General features: G+C 45.6%; 1 protein-coding gene across 3 annotated transcripts in view; it reads left to right on the forward strand.

Moving 5' to 3' along the window:
• The first annotated feature begins 620 nt into the window (after positions 1 to 620).
• The window catches only part of LOC118096815 (G protein-coupled receptor kinase 5), a 69,016-nt gene continuing 46,295 nt past the window's right edge, over positions 621 to 23,341 (forward strand). The window contains exon 1 of one of the 3 annotated variants that reach the window (XM_035139024.3): positions 621 to 1,439. In XM_035139024.3, coding sequence (XP_034994915.2) covers positions 1,388 to 1,439 — 52 coding nt within the window. In that variant the 5' untranslated portion in view covers positions 621 to 1,387. Of the gene's footprint in view, positions 1,440 to 1,584; positions 1,695 to 23,341 lie in introns of those variants that run through there. The other 2 variants (XM_035139023.3, XM_088658257.1) reach the window with 2 other exon arrangements.

The following is a 23,341-nucleotide window of genomic DNA, read 5'->3' on the forward strand; positions in this document are numbered from 1 at the left end:
GAAATAATGTAATTGTTGTGATATATCAGAACAGAATACACGGTGAAGGTTGATCCATTGGGGCCAATGAGGCACTACCACACCAACCCCTGCCTCCAGTCCTCCAGACCCACCTGTAACTACATCTCCATCTCCTTCCACCCTCCATCCAGGCAAGCAAGCAAGAGGCATTATGTTTCAAAGACATGTTCAGCTAGACAAGAGCACGAGGAGGGTGAAGATCAGCGCTGGTGAGGCAGGGTGTGTCCTGGGGAGTCTCTTGACGACCAGACAGAGAGGGGCCTGCAGTTGAGACCCGTGTGTGTTTGTGTGTGTGCCGAGCTTCTCCTTCCCCGCAACCCGCACCTGACTAGTGTGACCTCGAAGGGAGAGCCTTTCGCCGGCGATTGCCTGCCTGTTCTTTGTGCGGGACGCTCTCTGGGCGCAACCTAACGACGGCGAACTACATTTCCCAGGATGCACTGGAGCGCAAAACTTTTGCACGCGCTCTCTCTCTCTCTTTTGGAAGAAGGTGGGTAAAGGAGGTTACATAAGTCTAGAACGTTGACACATCGCTGCCCCGCCCCCGGGGAGTGACGTCACTAGCTCGGAGCCCCGCCCTCGTGGAACGTTTTGTAGCCAGTTTCAGATTGCTACAGTCGCGCTCCCGTCCATGCTATTTCCTGCTGCCGCTGGGGGGGTGGAAAGATTCCTGCGCTCTTGCTCGCCGTCTCCCCCCGCCGCACCGCCAGATTCTTGCGTGGAGGCCCCGGATTCCTTATCCCCTTAAACAAAAATAAATCCTGCTTGCGGGGGAATCAACGTACCGAGCCTCTAAGCTGCGCCTCCACATCACAAGGGCTGGACTTAGGGTCTCTTCGTCTTCTTTTTTCTTTTCCCCCTCCCCCCCCATCTGGGCATGGTGTGCTGGGGAGGGGGGTGAAGGGGCTTTTCCTCAGCGCTGCTGACCCCCCCCCTCCCCAGCCCTACCCCGAGAGGGTTTTTACCGGCGCCGGAAAGCCTCCTTCCAAGGGGAGGAGGGGCGGTGCGCGAGGGAAGGGATCCCTGGATCGCATTGCATTGCGGCTGTTGCTCCTAGCGGGGGGAAAGGCTTTGCTCCTTTTCGTCCAGCCTTTGCCCACTCCTTCACCCTCCCCCTTCCCCATTTTCTCTCCACTCTTTTTTTTTAATCATCTGTTCGATTTCGCCTCGGAAGCAAAAGGAATGTATATGAATGACTATGCTGCCTTGAGGACTCGGATGCTGGCGGCCTCTTTTTAAAAGGAAAAAAAAACAACAAGGAGGCGGGGAAAATCACCTTGCAGAGGATCTCGAAGAAAACAGCTGCCCCTTCTTCTCCCTCGTTTTCCTCTCGACCCTGCCGCAGCATCACTCAAGCTGGAGCATTATGGAGCTGGAGAATATTGTGGCCAACACAGTCTTGCTCAAAGCCAGAGAAGGTAAGAGATTGGGGGGGGGCGTGTGATTACAAGCTGTGTCTTGCTCCTGGGCGAGCGGGGAGGCGGCTCGTTTCTCCCCCCGCTTCTCTCTCTCTCTTCCCCCAACCCAGAACTGGCATAATGGTTTTAGCAGAAAGAAAGTTGGGCTCTTGCCTCCGGCCGTTCCTGTGTGACGATGGGGGTTTCCTTGGTTTCCCTGGAGCGCCCAGAGAAAGAGTGTGCGCCGCCCGTGGGTGTAACTTTGTGTCGGTGCAGGTAGGTCGTGCCCAGAGGTGGGAACTGCTGGTCCAATGGCACCCTGTGGAGCTACATGGCTGAAGAGGGATTTGAACTCTGGCCTAGGCCAACAAGTGGAAGGAGGGGAGCCCAGGGTCCTTCTGCAGGGAACAGGTCCGGAATGGTGGACCAGTAAGAATGATTTTGCTTCCCAAATGAAAATGGCCAGAGAAAGGAGCCACTGCCTTCTTTGTGGAAGTGAGATCTTAAATTAGCAGTATAACCCTAAGCATACTTCTTTAGAACCAGGCTTCTTGGAGTTCAGTGGGGCTTATTCCCAAAAAGTGTGTGCAGAATCATAGCCTAAATGCTGTGACCATTATGGCAATTTAGCAGTCTTTAAAAGGGGAGGTGGACTCTGTTTTATATTCCTGTGCCCACCCGTTAGGTTTATTATTATTATTAATGGGGATAGACACAATTTTGAATTTGCCTGAGGGTTCAAATCCCTCTGCAGCCAAGGTCCTGTGTGTAGGCCTTAGGCTAAAGTGCAGACTCTTAGCCATCTGTAAACTGGGACTTTTAATCATAGTCTATCTTATTATATGGGACCCAGGTGGCGCTGTGGGCTAAACCACTGAGCCTAGGGCTTGCTGATCAGAAGGTCGGCGGTTCGAATCCCTGTGACGGGGTGAGCTCCCGTTTCTTGGTCCCAGCTCCTGCCAACCTACAGTTCGAAAGCACGTCAAAATGCAAGTAGATAAATAGGAACCGCTACAGCGGGACGGTAATCGGCGTTTCCATGTGCTGCTCTGGTTTGCCAGAAGCGGCTTTGTCATGCTGGCCACATGATCTGGAAGCTATACGCCAGCTCCCTCGGCCAATAATGCGAGATGAGCGCGCAACCCCAGAGTCGGTCACGACTGGACCTAATGGTCAGGGGTCCCTTTACCTTTACCTTTATCTTATTATAATGCTTTGCAAGGATGGGCAAAGTAAAGACTTTAGACATTGAAAGCATACATCATTGTCGTCGCCATCATTACTACTACTACTACTATTATAAAATGCTTTGGACATTGAAAGCACACATTATTATTATGATTAATATTTTGATTACTATTACTACCACTATCATCATCATCATCATCATCATTGGTGCCCTTACTGGGCACCTTTTGCAAATGAGAGCAAGGAAGTGCATCTCACTTTGGGGTCCACATAGCACACTGCACCAATTCCTGGATCAGTTATAGAGCATCTGTTCTGCATGCAGAAGGTCCCAGGTTCAAGCAATTGCTGCCATCTCCAGGTGGGAGAGAACCCTGCCAGAAGGCATGGAGAGTCACTGCCAGTCAATGTAGATAATACCGAGCCAGGTAGATCAATGGCCTGACTCAGTATCCATCAGCTTCCTATGTTCATGCATGCTGCCAGGATTTAAATGACATTAGGTATAGGCAGGGCACATGCTTTACACAGATGAGGTGTGTTTCAGTTGCTTCAAACTGGGGCTGATGAATGCATTGAAAATAAATTCTAAATTTCTCAGATAAATTGTGTCCAACACAGTAAATACTGTGTATATATATCTCTCTCTCTGTATATATGGCCATTTGGTGGTTAGGGATGGAGATTTCACATATCTCTCAGAACTACGTTGCCACTTACATGAGTAAGCTAAATACTACCATGGCAATTAGACAGAAAGCTTTACCTGATGCTCACAGCTCTCTAAAATCTTGACATTTTGGGAGAGAGAGTCTGAGTACCCTTTGCAGAGCCCTTTGATTATTCCAAGAAGAAAAAAACCTACGGCAAATCACAGGGAAACAGGTGCTGCAAGCTTTATCTTTACCTTCTCAACATTGGTATTAATCTTCACCAATATGCAGCAACACCAGCATGTTGATTTGATCCGAGTATCCATGCTTCAGCTAACTTGCTGCATTGGTCATGTTGATATGTGTGGCGGGTCTGTCGGGATTGTTTGTTTTCGGCATGCTCAGGGCAATTCGGAGGAAGCACACCCCTCTGGTACAGTGAGAACATTTTATTGACCATTGGAATGAATGGGGCATATGATGCAAATGTAACTCATTACTGCAATACTGGTTGTCCCTACATAACCTTTATAAAACAGAATATAAAGCAGTTCCAGAATTCCTAAAGGTTTTGTAATTGGGCTTCAGGCCTCTTAGAATGACTAATTTTGTTGGGAGTCAGAGCCATAAGTTCTGTCTGGTTACAGTGTTTCTGAAACAAGGAACACATTTTTTCCAGGTTTGAAGGGCACTTTTCCTGGAAAGCCAAAATTTAATCCAGGTGGGAGGTATGTTGGCAGCATGTGAAGCGATTGGAAGTGGTATCCTCTCCCATGGGGTCCTGCCCTGAGTTAGATGTGTGAACAGGGAATGACGGAAGCAGACTTGTGCCAGGCCAGGCCACTGAGCCATCCAGTCCCGTATTGTCTATGTGTGTGTGGGCACTTTAGCCCTCCAGATGTTGTTAGACTACAACTCCCATCTTCTTTGACCCTGATCATTCTGGGTGAGGCTAATGGGAGTTGAGGTCCAAAACCAGGAGGCCACAGTTATGTCCCCCTTGTCCACAGTGACTGGCAGCGAATCTCCAGTGTTTCAGACAGATTTTTCTCAGGCCTGTCTGGAGGTGCCAGAGATTGAACCTGGGGCCTTTGCTGCAAGGCAGATGTTCTACCACTGAGCTATGGACCTACCCTTATTTGCTCTACACAAATTAGAGGTTTCACAGGACTGTCGGTAAGGCTGTTCCATGCCCGCCCATTTGGCAAATGGGCGATATTGTTTCAAGAATGTTTCATGCGCAACACATTTCCTATGCAGCTGTCACTTCCACGGAGGAAATTGCTGTAGCTAATGTGGCTGATTCTCTGAATATGCAAACAGTGGGAAACCTTGACCAGCAAAGATCACACAATAGGTACACACTGTAAAATGGATGTGTGTGTGTGAGAGAGAGAGATGCACCAGGTGCAGTTTCATCCCCTGAAGTGATACAAGCAGTTCCAACCTTCCCAACCATTCTAGCCAATCATAGAAAGGAGGGAGCTCAATTGTGGTTGCAAGAAAACAGCCAAATCTTCTCAGCCACCTTTGGAGGGAGAAGTGGTGTAGCTGGGAGGTTATCAAAGACCCATAAGAAAGCTGCAAGGACTGTAGCTCAGAGGTAGAGCCGTATATCCAGAAAGTCCTAGGTTCAATCCCATATATTGCCAAGCAGGGCTGCTGCCAACCTGAGCTACATAAACCAATGGGACAAGGCAGCTTCTATCTTCCTACACAAGAGTGTGCCCTGAAAGGGAATGGATCTATGTGCCGACATGCTAGAGGCTGCCACTTGCTAACACTCGTGTTGCCTTGCAAATAGGAGGGTTGGATTCCACTCTGTCCAAACCTGCATTTAAATCTAGTTTAAGAAAAACCATTGTGGCATAGGGAGTAGTGTTGGATTCGGAAGGCTGACTGCATGATACTGGGCCAATCTCCATCTCTCAGCCAAGCCCCACTTAAGGAGGGTGGGGGATTGTGAGGATAATGTGGAGCAGGACACCCAGCCAAGTGTGCTTTCTTAGTTCCTCCATAACTATCCCGAGGATGCACTGAAATGAATGTGCTTAGCTGTCTCCTTGGTGATGGAAAGCTACAAACACATCGGCTGTAGGATTGAGCTTTCTGCACAGTGAAAATAGCCTCCACCCCATATTTCGAAAACTCTATGTTTTCCCCCTCTCTGTTCATTTAAAATGAATACACCATGTATGCCTGCAGCTGCAAACAGAATTTTGAATAGGAAAGTTTTTTTTCTTGAGGTATTTAGTGAATAGTTCTGTGCAAAAGAGTTGCTGTCATTAGGGCCTGGAAGGAATTTGCCTCCTGAGTGGTCCTGAGTTGGCCAGCTTTTAGTTGTGCCTTAGCTGTTTTCTCACTTTTTCTATACATTTAGAGCACTTTAACAGTCCTGGCTTCCCCCAAAGGGAAGTATAGTTTGTTAAGGGTGCTGCAGGTTGGTAGGAAACCCCTGTTTCCCTCACGGTTCTCAGAGTAGTTTATCAATCCCTCTTCCCAGGGACTTCTGGGAATTGTCACTCTGCTAATATTGTTTCCTTAGCACCTATTGGCATGCATCTTCGATCACTTGGCAGTTTCTTTTAACTAAAGCAAATGGTTAAATATACAAAGCTGTATATTTCTCCTTCTCTCGTGAAATAGCCCCAGAATGTGGTCATTCTTGATGTTTTCTTTTCCTCTCTGCTCATCCTGTCACTCTCGATGCCATTGGCTGGCCTGCTCTGATATACTGTAATAATAATTGCGAAAAGCCTCTGGCAGATCTTAAGACGTGGGCAGGCTGCTACAGGGACAGACATTCCTCAAGGAATTAGGTTACACCAGGGGTAACCCATGTGGGGGTCTTCCCTTTCTGGACCACATGGTCCCTGACCATTGACCATACTTACTAGGTATTATGAGAATTGAGAGCCCAAATTGTATGGAGGGCAGAAAATTAGATACCCCTGGGTATATATATCACACACACACACACACACACACTTCTTCTTCTTCTTCTTCTTCTTCTTCTTCTTCTTCTTCTTCTTCTTCTTCTTCTTCGGCAATCACTCGTAGCCGAGTAAGATTGTCTTCCATGAACACGGTTTTAACAATGGGTCCATAAGTGACTGTGGAGGCCAATTCTGGATCCACACATCCTTCCACAGTGGGGACATTGGTTTCCAGGCAGGAGTTGATCATGGTGTGGATTTGCCAAGTGTGCCTTCCTCTTAGCACGTTTCTCCCTTGTGTCCTGAGATCGAGTTTCTTCAAAGCCCATGCCACATTTGGTAAAGGCTGTTCTCTAACTGGAGCGCTCGCAAGCCAGTGTTTCCCAGTTGTCAGTGTCTATACTACATTTTTTTAAGATTTACCTTGAGACAGTCTTTAAACCTCTTTTGCTGAGCACCAGCATTACGCTTTCCATTTTTAAGTTCGGAATAGAGTAGTTGCTTTGGAAGACGATCATCAGGCATCCGCACAACATGACCAGTCCAACGAAGTTGATGTTGAAGAATAATTGCTTCAACACTGGTGATCTTTGCTTCTTCTAATACACTGATATTAGTTTGCCTGTCTTCCCAAGTGAGGTGTAAAATTTTTCGGAGAAACCGTTGATGGAATCTTTCGAGGAGTTGGAGATGGCGTTTATAAGTGGTCCATGTTTCACAAGCATATAGTAAGGTTGGTAGTACAATAGCTTTGTAAGCAAGCATTTTGGTTTCCCTGCTAATGTCCCGGTGCTCAAACACTCTGCACTTCAATCGGGAGAAAGCTGCACTCGCAGAGCTCAGGCGATGCTGGATCTCGGTTTTGGAATGTAACTCATTCTGAAAGACCGTTCGACTTCCAAAAAGTTCAAAAAATGAGAATCAAGGGGCTGGCTGCAAAGTCAATTGGGGGGGGGGAATGAAAAACGCGTATCGGAAGCTGTTCGGCTTCTGAAAATCATTCGAAAATGGAAGCATTCACTAACGGATTGTCGGCGTTCGGGTTCCGGATTGTTCAGCTTCTGAAGTGTTTGACAACCGAGGTTCCACTGTATACTCAGATTTCTTGTGGAAACAAACAGCAGTAAAGCAAAACAGTGTAATTTCCTCTTAGGAGTCATCAGTTGTGGACACAAATTTTGTAGGGTCTTGTCCTTCATGCCAGATTCTTTATGGCAAGGTCTAACCCCCCCCCCCACCCTTTTCAAGGTTTGTAGGGACATGTGCAGGAGTAAGTTAACAGAAGTTTCCAGGTATATTCACACTTCCCTTCCCAAAGGCCAGTAATTTTTCAATGGTGGCTCTCCGTGTGTGAAATGCTCTCCCCAGAGAGGCTTGCCTGACACTACTGTTAAATGTCTTTAGGTGCCAGTCAAAAAACATGCCTCTTAACCCAGGCCTTTGGCCATTAAATAATCTATGGCCTGGTAAATCTGCACTGTTATTATGATTATTTTATTATTATTATGCTATGTATTATGGTTTTTGTTATTATTATGCTGTGTAAATTATGTTCTTAATGTTGTACTCTGCCCTGGGTTCTTTGGATAAAGGGCAGTATATAAATCAAATAAATAAATAAAAATAATAGTCTCAAGTTGGGTTCAGCAGCAAAGTCCTGTCTTTTAGGAATCCAGTTGAAACTGGTTGGCAGTAGCTTGTGGACAACTGAAGGAAGTACTTACTTGCCTCGACACAATGTTGATTGTCAAAGCAATTCACATTTCTTCTAGATGTGGTGATTGTCAGAGCTGTGTGTGTGTGTGTGTGTGTATGAGTATGAGAGAGAAATGAAGGCACAGGTACCAGATACTGTTCTACAATGAGCATAACCTTCATAAATGAGAGTAATAAGATCCTATGGGATCAAGTAGTGAGAGTGCTGCTGCGCTCAGGTCCTGCTTCCCAGCTTCCCACAGGCATCGGGTTGCCCACTGGGAGAACAGGATGCTGACCTATGTGGGCCACTGGCCTGATCCTGCAGGCTCTTCTTTTGTTATTGGGTTAATAGTCTGCCCTGGTGTAAAGGCTTTTTCCTATGTTCCTTAAGTCTGATCTGCTGAACTGATTCCAAATTAAACCTGGAAGTTTTTCACTTTTGTTTTATTCTGAGGCCTCCTCCCACCAATATTCACTCTTCTTCCCCCCTCCCCCTCCCCCGCACTCCCAGGCCCCTGGTGTTAGCAGGGGGATGAGACCCCTCCCTGTGCTAAGCGAGGGTTTTACTCTGTTGAAGCTGATGCAGATAAGGATCTAGAAAGACCTGCACTCTCCAGTGCCCTAGATGTAATTCTGATAATTAATTTGCATTGCCATTTTATTCATAGTAGTGAGTTATATCCTTCCCAGAGGAGCACTCTCAGCTCTGCTCTCTTGGTGGCCTGCAAATATCTGTACAGAGCAGCATAACTGGGGTGAGGATTTCTGTGGCTTGCTTTTACCTTTTTTTAGGGTGGGAGAGGAAGGCACCAGGAGATCACCGTGCATATTGCTTTGGAAAGTGGGAAATATGGGTAGCTGTCCGTGTGGCATGTTGTTGTTGTTGTTTAGTCGTTTAGTTGTGTCCAACTCTTCGTGACCCCATGGACCATAGCACGCCAGGCACTCCTGTCTTGCACTGCCTCCCGCAGTTTGGTCAAACTCATGTTGGTACCTTCGAGAACACTGTCCAACCATCTCATCCTCTGTCGTCCCCTTCTCCTAGTGCCCTCAATCTTTCCCAACATCAGGGTCTTTTCCAGGGAGTCTTCTCTTCTCTTTTTTAATTTTTTTTAAAATAATATTTAAAATAAACTTTATTTCTCGTCTTAAAAGAACAACAAATCAATAAACAAAAAATACAAACCTATAAACAAAAGAAAGACAAACAGACAAATAACAAATACAATTCTACAATTCTACAATAAAACCATCAATACACTCCAATTAAAATTTCTTCCAAACCATTTATATATTGCTTTCCTTATGTATTCTCCTATTACTTGCATTACCCTTTTATTGTTCTTCTGCTAGCTCTAACTTTCTCCATCCTTAAAATTCCCTTACAAAATATCAATATAAGTATAAATATATCCCCGTGTGACTCTAATCCCAACAAATCGCTAACTCAGTTTTTATATTCTTTTTCCTAAAATACACTTCTACACTTCTCTTCTCATGACGTGGCCAAAGTATACAGACACCTTTATATAATGGGAAGCTTTTAGATTGTGATGGTGTGAAACAGGGGTAGGGAACCTTTTTCAGCCTGAGGGTCACATTGCTTCCTTGGTGACCTTCTGCGGGACACAGGCCCATGGTGGGTGCAGCCAGGAGCAAAAGGGGGTTGGAGCGAGCAAGAACCATTACACCAAGTCAGACCATTGGATTGGCTGGCTGGAACTTTGACATGGCTGGGACCTCCGGTGCTGCTCCCTGCCATGGCACCCGCCACAACCCTCACCCTTCTCCCCAGGCCACATCCCTCGCCAACTCTACTTTGCCCTCTCCTGTGAGTGTTTCTGCCTGCCAGAATGCTTCTTTGAACTCTTATAATGGTTCTCGCTTGCCTAGACAGAGAAAATGGAGGAGAGGGGTAAATTAACTAGTTGCTCGCTCCACCCCCTTTTGCTCCTGGCTCCACGCACCAATGGTCTGACTTGGTGTAAGGCAACTTCCTATGTTCCTATGCACAATTTACCCCAGTATATGCAGTTTCGTTACTTGGCTGGAGAATTGCATTTCAAAGTTTGGAGAAGTGTGAATTTTGAAGGCTGGCTGTGTTTCGGTTTGCGTATTGCTTTGGAAAGTGGGAAATGGGTAGGTTTGCCTTTAAACTTCTCCCCCAGCTGCAGTCCATTGTTTCTTTTCCTGCCTCCCTTTTTTTCTGGCTTGCCCAAGTATTGGTGAATCAATCTATTTATTTACCTAGAATTTGAAAAGCTCCCTGGCAAAATTGCAGTGGGTTTTCTGCCCGTACATCCCTGTCCCGTTCTGCCTATTTGCTTCCAGACCTTTTGATCAATTCGCTCACCTAGTTCTGTTTATATCCTGCCCTCTCCTGAGGGCTTTGGCCGGATACCGTATTGAGATGCATACAATACAAATAAGATAGCTAATGACTTTAAAATGCCACTACCTGCCTAATGCAAATTAACAAACATTCTAGCTTGGACTGGCATTTAACGGGCTTCCACCTTGCTCCATGTACCCCTGAAAACTGTTCATCTTTGAACATTTACTATCATTAACTTTTATTATAAGAAACAAATCATATTCTCCTTCCCAAATATGTACAGCATAAACACACTGGAACCTCAGGCTTCTCCATCAGGTGCTCAGTACTTTCCCCCTGCAATGCTGAACCCTGGGACATGTCCCTAAACAGCCAAGCTGCAATCCCTCTTTTTTTCTTTTTAATGGTTTTTATTACATTTCAAATTATGCATTTCAAAATAAACATTCTACACAATGCCATATATCCATTGATTTCCCTTCTTTCATGGGTCATTTTACTTATCTATCATTCCTGCATATTATTTTAGTAATTCTCCAATTTACATCGTTCAGTTAATCACGCTGTTGAATTTATCATAGTGCTGCCACCGTTTTCAGTTGTGCACACTTATTTTCTAAATAATCAGCAAAGGTGTTCCACTCCTCTTTAAATAAGAATTCTTCTTGCTCTTGCAATCTATAAATTAAAGCTGCTAATTCCGCAAATTCTGTAATCTTAAATTGCCAATCTTCCTTACTTGGGACCTCTCTCACTTTCCAACTTTGGGCTAGCAAAACCTGAGCTGCTGATGTTGTGTACATAAATAGATTTCTATGACATCTGGGAACTTCAGTTCAAACTATTCCTAACAAAAAGGCTTCAGGTCTTTTTGGGAAAGTTGTTTTGAACATTCTTTTCAACTCCTTATTAATCATCTCCCAATATTCCTTAACCTTGTTACACGTCCACCACATATGAAAAAAGGTTCCTTCCATTTCTTTACATTTCCAACACATATCTGATTCTGCTTTATACATCTTAGCTTGGGGTTAAATACCATCTATGAATCATTTTCATATAATTCTCTTTCAATGTATAACATGCAGTGAATTTTAAATCATTCTTCCAAAGTTTCTCCCAGAGGTTTAAATCTATGTTATGCCCTATATCCATTGCCCAGTGTGTCATAGAAACTTTAACTAGCTCGCCTTTTGTTTCCCATTCTAGTAAAAGGTTATACATTTTAGACAATAATTTATCCTTATTCCATAATAACTCTCTTTCAAATTGTGAGCTTTGGTCCATAAATCCTTTTTTTGGCCTGTTTTAAACAAATCATATAATTGATGGTCCTGTAACTTGGTTCCTTACTTCTTCCATTGGTTTCAACCTGGGTTCACTACCTGTAAATTCCAATAAATCTCTATATGTTGACCATTTCCTATTCATATTAATTCTCTTAATTTTGATCGCCTTGATGGGGGATAACCATAAAGGTGTTTTCCCCTTCCTACAATTTTTTGTATTTCTCACAGACTCTATACAGATTTCTCATAATAATGTCATTCATAATGCTTTTTAAAATTTATTCTTTCCCATACCAAAGACATGCATGCCAGCCAAACTTTAAGTTACAGCCCTCTACATCTAAAATATATGTGTTTTCCAATACAATCCATTCCTTTAGCTGGCATAAGCAAGCAGCCTCATAGTACAATTGTAAGTCTGCCAGGGCAAAGTCTCCTCTTTCTTTTGTATCAATCAAAATTTTATGTTTAATTTGCAGCTTTTCCCCCTGCCAGACAAATTTATAGATATCTATTTTCCATTCTTTGAGGCAACTTAAGTTGTTGACAATCAGGATTGATTGGAATAAAAATAACACCTTAGGTAATACATTCATTTTAATGGGTGAGATTCTACCCAGTAGGGAAAGCTTCATCCTTCCCCATACTTCCATCTCCTTCTTAATCTCTTTCCACAGTTTAGTATAGTTATCTTGAAATAGAGCTGCAATCCCTCTTTTGCCTGGCTGTCATGTGTCCTTTAACTGTGCTGGAGAACTGTGATGCTTGCCTTGAAGGAGCACGGCGTGAGGGTAGAAATTTGGGACTTTCGTGCAGCTTGAATGTAGCCTACGCCCCCAAAGGATTATGGTATGTGGCCCTCCAGGGATTGCCCACAAGGGAATGCAGCCCTTGGGTGGAAAGAGGTCCTCCATCCCTGTTCCACAAGCGCGAAAAAGGCCTCTGTCCTAGTTTAGTGCATGGACTGAAAGTTGTCCCCTCTAGCTGAAAGGAGCTCCAGCTTTAGAGGTCAGGTGCTGGAAAGCAGCCTGCGTCTGCAGAGGCCTACCTTCATGCTCTGTGCAGGGAGCTTCCTAGAAAACATCTGGCTGTCCACAGAGGGGCACAGGCTGCTGGACAAGCTTAACCTTTGGTCTGAGCCAGCAAAGCTCTCCGTTTGAAGCTAACGTCTTAAACCAGGGGCTCCCCAAATGTTGTTGAACTGCATTTCCCAGGATCCCTGATCAGTTCCCATGCAGGCTGGGGCTGATGGGAGTGGAGGGAAGCAACATCTGGAGCCTCCGCCCTTCTCTTAAGCAATGCATTTATGGGGAAGCATGCTCCTGGGCAGCCATTACTCCTTGCTCTCTTACTCCGAATGCGAGGGAGCAGTTGCATACATGGAGGGTTGAGCTGTTGTTTCTCACAGACATTTGGGAGCTACTGCCCTGGCACTAGAGCAGAAATGGGGAACTTGTGGCCCTTCAGATGTTGTTAGATCACAGTTGCCATAATCCTCAACCATTGGTCATGGAAGGTGGAGTCCAGCAACATCACAGGGAAGTACCACCCTGGTTTAAGCCATTGATTTGGTTTTTTGTTTCTTCCAGAGAATCTGTACCTTGTGTCTCCCAGCAGCTCTGAGCATTTGAAGAGGGTGTGAGGGTGAGCGGGGTGGGGTGGGGTGTGTGATTCAGGGAGGAAGGGTTTGTCTGCAGCACTTCCTCACTTGTGGTAGCTTTGAACGCGAGCATGGCCCTGCATGCACAGCTCCACCGGTAATGCAAAGCGCAGTCGGAAAGACTTCACTATCGTGAGCAGGTTTGCTGATGTTAACCGACGGAAGAATACTTAGGCCAGGCATCCCCAAACTTTGGCCCTCCAGGTGTTTTGGACTACAATTCCCATCTTCCCCGACCACTGGTCCTGTTAGCTAAGGATCATGGGAGTTGTAGGCCAAAACATCTGGAGGGCCGCAGTTTGGGGATGCCTACTTAGGCCTTGCTGTTTCATGTGAGGGTTTCACCTCCTTCCCCAAGTGACAGTTTTATTTTACATTCAACAGCCTGTCTGCTTCTAAGATCATCTTTGGCAGGACAGACCAAGCGGCTTCAAGTGTTTATAGGCTTTGTGGATTTCTCCTCATTCCCTTCCTCCCCCCCCCTTAAGTATTTAAATGACACACAGACTGAACAGCAAGCAGATATTGCTGGTGGGAATGTGTGTCAAGGCTTGGGCTAAATGACCTTTTGGGTCTCTTCCAGCTCTACAATTTTATGAATTGCCCTTTATTGCTGGTGCATGGTGGGAACTCAAGAACCCCCCCTCCCTAGTCCATGGCCCCTTTTGAACTGAGGCTTCACTGCCATAGTTGGGGAACCTTTGACCTTCCATATATTGTTGAACTACAACTCCCATCAGCCCTAGCAAGCCTGCTAGGGAATTGTAGTTCAAGAACATCTGGAGGGCCAAAGGTTGTGCGTCCCTGCTTTACTGGCACTCACAGCACTTTTGGATCAGAGCAACTGAAAGCCGCCCTCTAGCATAGTCAGCACTTGGAGAAGTGACGATGTGAAATGTCACCTCCCAGCTCCCATCTGCTTCATGGGTGTGTTCTTGGTCATACGCATTCTGTGCTTGGTCATGGCTGCTGTGCTTCTGCGTGAAAGTCATTGCTCTAACAGGCAGTGGGACAATCATTTGGCTCGTGGGAGTGGAGTGCAGGGGAAGCAACTGGATCCTCTTATGTCGCCGGTTCTGGCGGGAGGGCCTGGGTGATCTTGGCAACCAGATGTATTTTGCTTCACATTTGCAACGGGGAAGGGTTGCCTGACTTGATGCGGGAGGCAATAAATCCTTGGTAACTGTAGCAAGCAATTAGCCACCACATCAGCCTCTGATTGAGGCTGGATGAACTGCAAGGCTAAGGAGGTTGCAGGGCTCAAACCAAATTGGGTCCTCGGCTGTAGCGAAATCATGCTGTGGTTGCATTGGCAGATTCCTGCACATTCCTCTGAGTCTTGAACTTTAAACACTTTGTAGCACGAAAGCCCTAGGCAGATGGACATCCAGTCAGGGAAACAAGGAGGTGGGGATTTGCACCCCTGGAGCAGTGCTGGCATTTTGGTGTTTGAGACGAATGAAAAAAATGGCGCTCCTCCTCCCTGTTGGGAAGAAGGGGTGGGTGGAGATCTACATCGGGAACAAGCTGGGGAAGAAAAATTGACATCGAGATTGACTGCCCCGGGGGACCCTGTTGCCTGAGGTGGTCGCCTGACCTGGCCTTATGGTTGGGCCGGCCCCGGAGCACCCTTGATGAGGTGGACCTGCAGCATCTGATTAAATGCCTCCAGTGAAGGAAAGCCCATCCCTTCTCAAGGCAGTCTGTCCCACTGTTGAGCTGCTCTTAACTTCGGGAAGTTTCTCCTAAGTGAGGGGGTTCCCTAATTGTGGTCTTTGATCTGTGAGCTGCTGCATGTCCACATCACCATCATTTTATTTGTATGCCGTCTTTCCATAGTTAAAACAGTGCTCAAGGCGGCTTACAACATGACAAGATTTACATAATTACCAACATAACAAAAGTCATGATAAATGAAACACATTGAAAGGTACACAACCAAATGGAACACAATTTCCACGTAAATCATAAAATCTGACACTAAAAATACACGAACTATTCATATTGATTTTTAATTGCATTTTTAGTGCTTCTTTTGTTTCTTATATTGTATTTTGATCTGAATTCTATGTAATGCTGTAAAATACAAGATAAGAAGGGAAAGCAGCAGAGAGCAACAAGTTTGCTTCTTCTTCTGATTGACCATGCACCAGATATTTGAAGACTGCTATTATGTCATTCCCCTTAATCATCTTTTCTGCAAGCGAAATATACCCAGCTTTTTCAGTCATTCATTTCTGGACCACAACCATCCTGGGCATCCTTCTCTGGACATGCCAGTGTATCAATCTCCTTCTAAAAATGTGTCTTTCAGAACTGAGCGCAGTCTGTTTCATTGATTCATCATTTTATTTGTATGCTGTTTTTCAACCAAAGAAATCATGTTCTAAGCAGCTTATAACAAAGGCAACCTAGGAGAGCTCAGTCAGTAAAGCATGAGACTGTTAAACATAGCGTTGCGGGTTTGAGCCCCACATTGGGCAAAAGATTCCTGGATTGCAGCAGGTTGGACTAAATGATCCTTGTGGTCCCTGCCAACTCTACAGTTCTATGATTCTGTGAAACAGAAATGCAGCTCAAAATCAAACCCTGCAGAACAATTGCAGAACAGCATAATAAAGCAACACAAAAGCAAATACAGCACCAACATTTCAGTGCTATAAATATAACAAGATTGCATTAGCAACATCCAACAGCAAAGAATAGCAAAGGAGTTTGACAGTTTCACCTTGGTTCTAGAAACGCCTCTCCCATAATGTTGCTCACAGTCCCTCTCCAGTCTTCCAAATACAAGGGATGGGACAATTGAAATACGTCTCCCATGATGTTGATCTTTACAACTTGGAAACACAGTACTCCACATATGCCTGCCCGAATTTTCAATTGAGGCACTTTCCTTTATCCCTCTCTGGAACGTGGCAGATAATTTGTGGGCATTTTGTTGTTGTCATGCTTCTAGAATTCATAGAAAGGATAATCCGGTTAGGAAGACCATGTAAGATAAAGAGGCTGCATCCAACTGAGTCCTACTCACAGTGGACCCACTGAAATGAATACAGTAGTACCTCTACTTACGAATAACTCTACTTACGAATGTTTCTACTTACAAATGGAGCTCCGTCCGCCATCTTGGATGTGGTTTAGGTAGGATTTTTTCTACTTACGAATTTTTAGATAGGGTTGCTTCAACTTACGAATTTTTTCTCCCAATGCATTCCTATGGTATTCGACTTACAAATTTTTTCGACTTACAGATGTGCGTTCAGAACGCATTAAATTTGTAAGTAGAGGTACCACATAAGTCTAAGTTAGTCCAACCCATTAACTTCAATAGGTCTACTCTGAGTAAGGCTAGAATTGGCTAAAACCCAAAGTGTTTTCTCTGACTTGTAAGTAGTTTGGCTAAAAGAAAGAGAGGACAAGGCTCCTATGCCCTTAACTGTTTTAATAAAAGAGCAAATTTCAGCAATGTTGCTTTTTAGAGCAGGCATCCCCAACCCTTCGGCCCTCCAGATGTTTTGGACTACAATTCCCATAATCCCTGACCACTGGTCCTGTTAGCTAGGGATCAAGGGAGTTGTAGGCCAAAACATCTGGAGGGCTGCAGGTTGGGGATACCTGTTTCAGAGGAAGACTTTCCTCTTCTTTCCCTTTTTTCTTCCAGTTTTAGCATTTTATTCCAAAATATATAGTTATTTACTGTACAATATTCTGTATAGGAAGAAAACAATACAAGTATATCAGAGTAATCATACAATAGTAGTAAATAAAAATAAATAATATAGGTAGTTGTAAATGAAAACATAAATATATAAGAAGATAAAATGAAGAGAAAGAAGAAAAGAATAGATTTGCCTGCTTTATTGCTCCTAGCTTTCCATGGTTATGCATTCCAGCATTTACAGTGTATATGACTTGTGATTTATTATACCAATAGATGATAAACATACCTCATTTTGCAATAACAATTATATCAAAATGTTTACCTTCTCTCACCTTAATTATACTTCTTAATTTGACCACATTTATTGCTTCCTGTATTCTCATATTCCATTTGTTTAATCTGGGAGTTTGAAACATAACCAGATTCAATGTTTCTCCAACAAACATTCATTATTTGTTCCTGTTTATATTTGATAAAACTCTGAAGATGTCAAATATCAATGAATTGTTTCTTGTTTTAAGGGGGGGAAATGTTAAGGTTGAAAGTTAACATTTGTCATGGGACATGTTGCTTGCCATGTAACGGAATCTCAGGATTCAGGGTGGCGTCCAAAACACTTGTCCCATTATGCTTGCACAAGGCAACTCTCGCTGTGGCCATTTGCCATGCTTGCTGGTGGTGATGGAAACTGTAGCTTCAACAACATCTGGAAGGCTAAAGGTTCCCCTCATCTGCACTCACAGAATCCATTTTTTTAGCGCTGCATTGGCTGCAACTCTTTCATTCTCTCCCCATTTATTTTCAAATGTATTAACAGAAATATCTTTGCTCATAATGAGACCATACGGTTTTCTCAGTAGTTTCTGTCTGAATATCGGTTGCTGGAGACCACAGGAGGGGAGAGGGCTCTTAGGCTCAGATCCTGCTTGGCGGCTTCCCACTGGCATCTGGATTGACCACTGTGAGAACAAAACGCTGGACTGGATGTGTCATTGGCCTGATCCAGCAGGCTCTTCTTATGTTCTTAATCCTGAGAACTAAACCTTACCACTCTCAGATCTATAATTCCCAGCACCCTTACAGTTATCAGGGATGTGGGTGGCGCTGTGGTCTCAACCACTGAGCCTCCTGGGCTTGCCGATCGGAAGGTTGGTGGTTCGAATCCGCATGATGGTGGTGAGCTCCCTTTGCTCTGTCCCAGCTTCTGCCAACCTAGCAGTTCAAAAGCACGCCAGTGCAAGTAGATAAATAGGTGCCACTCCAGCGGGAAGGTAAATGGCTTTTCCGTGCGCTCTGGCTTCCATCAAGGTGTTCCATTGCGTCAGAAATGGTTGTCATGCTGGCCACATGACCCAGAAAGCTGTATGTGGACAAACGCTGGCTCCCTTGGCCTGAAAGTGAGATGAGCGCCACACCCCGTAGTCGCCTTTGGCTGGACTTAATCATCATGGGGTCCTTTAACTTTACCTTTTACCAGTTACTAAGTTGCTTGGGGTGGGAGGTATGATTCAAATGTATGGTATATGCACAGCCACAGATTCAAGCTGCTATGGTTACAAGCTGCCTATTCTTCAAGACACCAAAGCCAAGGCTTGCCTGTTGGTTTTTAACTGAAACTCGATCCTTTTGGCTGAGGTCTGCAGTGGGACCCTCCTCCTCTGCTGACATCAAGCTTGGTGGAGGCTGTCCTTCCTTCTGGCTCCTTCTCAGTTCTCAGGGTGATGCTGGGATGTTCCTGAGGACTTAGAACATAGAGGGTTGCCATGCTAGGGATTGGACCTGGGACCTTCTCCACGCAAAGCATGCACCTCTGAGCTACAGTCTTTGCCCCAACTTGTCGGCTCGGCTTTTCTTGCTTCCTCCCTTTTGGTCTTTTGTTATGTTTGTTGCAAGCCTTGCCACTCAGGCCTGGCTGTAGAGACCAACTGGGTCTTGTGCCTGCCTTAGGCAAACATGAGAAAGGCAAACACTGCCTGGGCCAGCTGGGCAGAGGCACCTGTGGCTGTTTATGCTTGTGGGGAGAGGTTTGCTGGCAGCTCTGTTGACTCTTTGCACAGCCCTGCATGGGCCAATTGCTTGCGTTTTACCCAAGTGGAAAGAGGTGGGGGTAAATAGAGAGCTTCCCTTAATCTGGGCTGGGAGGAGAGCGAAGGAGCCCTAGCCTGAGGTCCGCAGGTGCTCTGGAAAAGAAACAGGGAATGATGCAACACATTTTTTTTAAAAGACAGCAGTTCTAGGCATATTGTTGGGAGGTTGTTCCCCCAAGTAAACATGTTCGGAATTGTTTTGTATAAATGTGACAGTGACTGCCTGAAAATTGTCATGGATGTGAAGAGGCCTGTGGCTCCTGCTGCTTCCATTTCCCTGTGCGAAGCCACTGAATTTACTCTGCCGCAGCTGTCCCTGCAAGAGTGATAGAGAGAGCAGTTGTGTGTGTGTGTTCTGTTTGTACATTGCACCACATGTGTAGCTCCTCCCTCCCACATGGAAAAGGGCTCACCAGGATCTTCCTTTTCAGAACTGAAAATCAAATCAGAGGAGGGGCAGAGAATAAAGGGTGGCAAGAGGAGGGATACTGTTCCGGCATCATTTCCTCGTGTGCCACACACAGCTAATGATGCAGCCCTTTTGGCAGGGTTCGCCAGTGTGGAAGCTGCTCCAAAATGTGATGCAGCCAGGCCAGCTCAGTGGGGCTTTAACTCTTCTGGCTAACTGTGTCTTAACCCAGTCTCCCTGCATATCACAATCATCTTTCAAAATGAAGACAAGGATGCATGTTGCCTCATCCTAGTTGCCAACTGAGCAGTGTAGAAAAATTCCAAACTGGAAGCTGCCTTATACAAAAACAGTGCTGTCTACTCTGACTGGCAGCGACTCTTCAGGGTTTCAGCTAGGGGACCCTCCTGATCGTACCTGAAGATGCCAGGGATTTAACTTGGTGCCTTCTGCATGCAACGTAGGTCATTCCTCTTTGGATCGGGAACACCGTGCTGTGGTATGGGCTTAGCACTAATAATAGTGGAGGGTCAGGGTTGGTGCCAGAGATCAGTATATTTGGGCAGCCACTGAGGTCCCAGTGCCCTAGGATGGGCTGCTGCTAACTCCTTATTTGTTGCCACAAAGCAGCAGACCCTGCCACCCCCACCCCACCCCAGCTCTCTTTGAGCAGTGAGCACCAGCCCCATTCTGAAGATAGGACTTTCTCCTGGTGTTCCCTCCTTGGTGCCAAACAGCACTGGCTGCTTCAAACAAGCACCATTCAGTTGCTCGCTCACTCCAGTGATGAGCGGCAGTGCTGCTCGCTTCCCAGCCACGGGAGCACAGCCTTATACTGAGTCATACCATTGATCCAGCCTATGCTGGCTGGTCTTGGCTCTCCAGGGAACTGTGCAGCTTAGGTGAAAGGCCACTTTTGCGCTGGACTCCACCATCTCTGAACTCACCTAAAGCCAGCTCTGTCCCATTTCTTGTTCTGACTCAGACCTCGTATAGGTACCCATTTTTCATTTTCAGTAGTGGGCAGCTTTAGGTTTATGGTCTAGAACAGGCATCCCCAAACTTCGGCCCTCCAGATGTTTTGGACTACAATTCCCATCATCCCTGACCACTGGTCCTGTTAGCTAGGGATCATGGGAGTCGTAGGCCAAAACATCTGGAGGGCCGCAGTTTGGGGATGCCTGGTCTAGAAGCTTTGCTACCATGTTTTCCCGAAAATAAGACACTGTCTTATATTTTTCCTCAAGAAGACACACTATGGCTTATTTTCAGGGGGTGTCTTTTTTTTTTATTACGCATCCAGCCTCACCTCTTCCTTGGCGCCCTCTAAAACTGTGTCTATCACCATGTCTTATTTTCAGAGTATGGCTTATATTGCGCAAATCCTTAGAAAACCTGCTACGGCTTCTTTTATGGGTATGTCTTATTTTCGGGGAAACAGGGTACTTACAAAAAAAGTCACAAACTTGAGGACTAGAACTGTTGCCAGAATCTTGAGGACAACAAAGCAAACCACCAGCTGTTTCCAGGTTTCTTCTTGGCTTAGCATGTGCAATTTGTCTGGAAGAGAGGAACTATGAACCTGGGTTTGAATGTAATGTTAAGCCAAATCATGATTTAGCCCCAGGACCATAAGCTCAGTAGCAGATGCAGAAGGTCTCAGGTACAATCCCTGAATCTATGGGCCAGTTGGTATATAATGTATTCAGCTTATTTATCTCTCTCCCTCCGACAGGAGCCCAGGGCACCAAACACCTCAACGCAACAAGCAAGAACATTATCTTGACCAGTGATCTCAGGGTTACCAGGAACAGTGCCTTACAGCCATAAAATGCCTGGGTAAACCGGAATGTTTTAAAATTCCTCCTGAAAGTAAATAAGGAGGGAGAAGGACGCAGCTCAACAAGCAAGCTGTCATGGGTGAATGCCAACTGGGCTGCCGCCAGTGTAGGCATAGAATCACAGAACTGTAGAGTTTGGAAGAGGCCCCAAGGATCATCTAGTCCAATCCCCTGCAATGCAGGAATACATTGCAGGCAATGTTGAACCAATGGTCTGAGTAAGGCATCTTAGCCTATTCCCAGGCAGTGCAGCAGCAGCAGCAGGGCTGAGGGAGGAGGGCAGTGGCCCCGAACTTTGGGGAAGCCACATGTTTGTTTGTGCTAAGCCCTGGTTTGGCTTAGCCCTACATGCAAACTACAACACTGAAGGGAAGACTCTCTGCACATGCTCTGGGGCCTCTTTGTTATTAGTGTGTACGCTTCAGAACTGAGGTCTTGGCTTAAATATGCCATGCCCTGGGGTTGAGCATTGGGGGGGGGGAAGCCACGGGTCAGACCACAGTTTCCCCAACAGCTTGTGTATAAAGCACTATATGAGCAGGAAATATCTATCTCTATTGTGACTTTGAGGCAGGAGGGACTGTGAAATGTTCTTCATAAAGATAAAGGTTGTGCAGCTGGCATGTTTGGGCATGCAGAGTCCGCAAGGGTGTGTTGAGAGATGCCTCCCTGCTCATTTCCAGCAAACGTGGATTAATCTTCCTTCTTTCTATAGAGGCGTAACTCCTCCCTGTCCTTGTTCAATACCAAGCTTCTGCTGTTGAATAAGAGCTGCAACAAGCTTAATCCAGATCCTGTCGAAGTGCTAGTCTTACTCAGAATAGGCCCCTTGAAATGGTCAGAGGTGACGTAGCTTGCGTCTATTGAATTCAGGGGTCTGTTCTAAGTAGAGGCTCTTTGGGAGTAGCCCTAAATCAGGGATCCCCAACCTGGAACTCTTCACATGTTGTTGGACACCCTCTCCCATCTGCCCCGGCCAGCAGACTCGGTGGCTATAGGAGCTGTTGTGGCAGCAACACCTGGACGGCCACAGCTTCCCCATCCATTCTCGAAGGAAACATCTGCAGTGCTCATTTAAAGCAGGGAACTATTGGAGTTGTAGCTCTGTGAGAGGAATAGGGGTCTCCTAACAACTCTCAGCACCCTTAACAGACTATTGTTTTGTTGGCATCAAGAGACAATGGAGCGTGCCTCCGGAGGTGAAGTGAAACCATTGTGTTAGCAGCAGCAAACTGATCTCCCCAAGGCACAAGCCAGGTATATAGAGGTCCTGAGCTGCCAAGACCCCCCCCTCTAGACCTCAGTGATGTGGTTCAGAGGAAAACAGAGCAAGATGTTTGGCACCAGCTAGGTTTTTAATTTGTATCCCAGCAGCAAAAGGAAATCTCTGCCCTTCTCCCTCTCTGCTCCTTCCTGAAATGTCCCTGTGTTTAGGGTTGCCAGACTCAATAGAGCAGTGTTTCTCAACCAGTGTGCCTCCAGATGTTTTGGGACTACAACTCCCATCATCCCTAGCTAGCAAGACCAGTGGTCAGGAATGATGGGAGTTGTAGTCCCAAAACATCTGGAGGCACACTGGTTGAGAAACACTGCAATAGAGGACAGGACTTCTGTGCCTTTAATTGCCCTGCTCTCTTTTGAGTCTGGAAACCTTAAAGAGAAACCAACAGACCCTTTGCTTGGAAATTAAACAAAGGGTCTGCAGAATAAAAAAATTCCTTCAGTAGCACCTTAAAGACCAACTAAGTTTTTATTTTGGTATGAGCTTTCGTGTGCATGCACACTTCTTCAGATACACTTGAAACAGAAGAGTCAGAGGTTTCCAGACTCAAAAGAGAGCAGGGCAATTAAAGGCACAGAAGTCCTGTCCTCTATTGAGTCTGGCAACCCTACCTGTGTTGGGCGAACTACACATCCTGTCCCATCTCTTAATTCCCTACCTTCCACTTCAGGAGATTTACTATCAGCTATTAGGCACTTGAGCAGGTCAGTTCCTTCCCCATTTGCAAATTCCTTTTCTCCATCTCCTTTCTGCTGGCATTCCATGCATGGTGGAAGCTCCCTGCCTTATTTTGTCACTTTCCCTATTTTGTTTTGAAACTGATGTGCACTCAGCTGCCCAGGTTTGCTGTTAGGGAATGATTTGCCACCTACCTGTTTCCC

This window comes from Zootoca vivipara, chromosome 14 (assembly GCF_965207765.1).
Source record: "Zootoca vivipara chromosome 14, rZooViv2.hap1.1, whole genome shotgun sequence".
Lineage (NCBI taxonomy): Eukaryota > Metazoa > Chordata > Lepidosauria > Squamata > Lacertidae > Zootoca > Zootoca vivipara.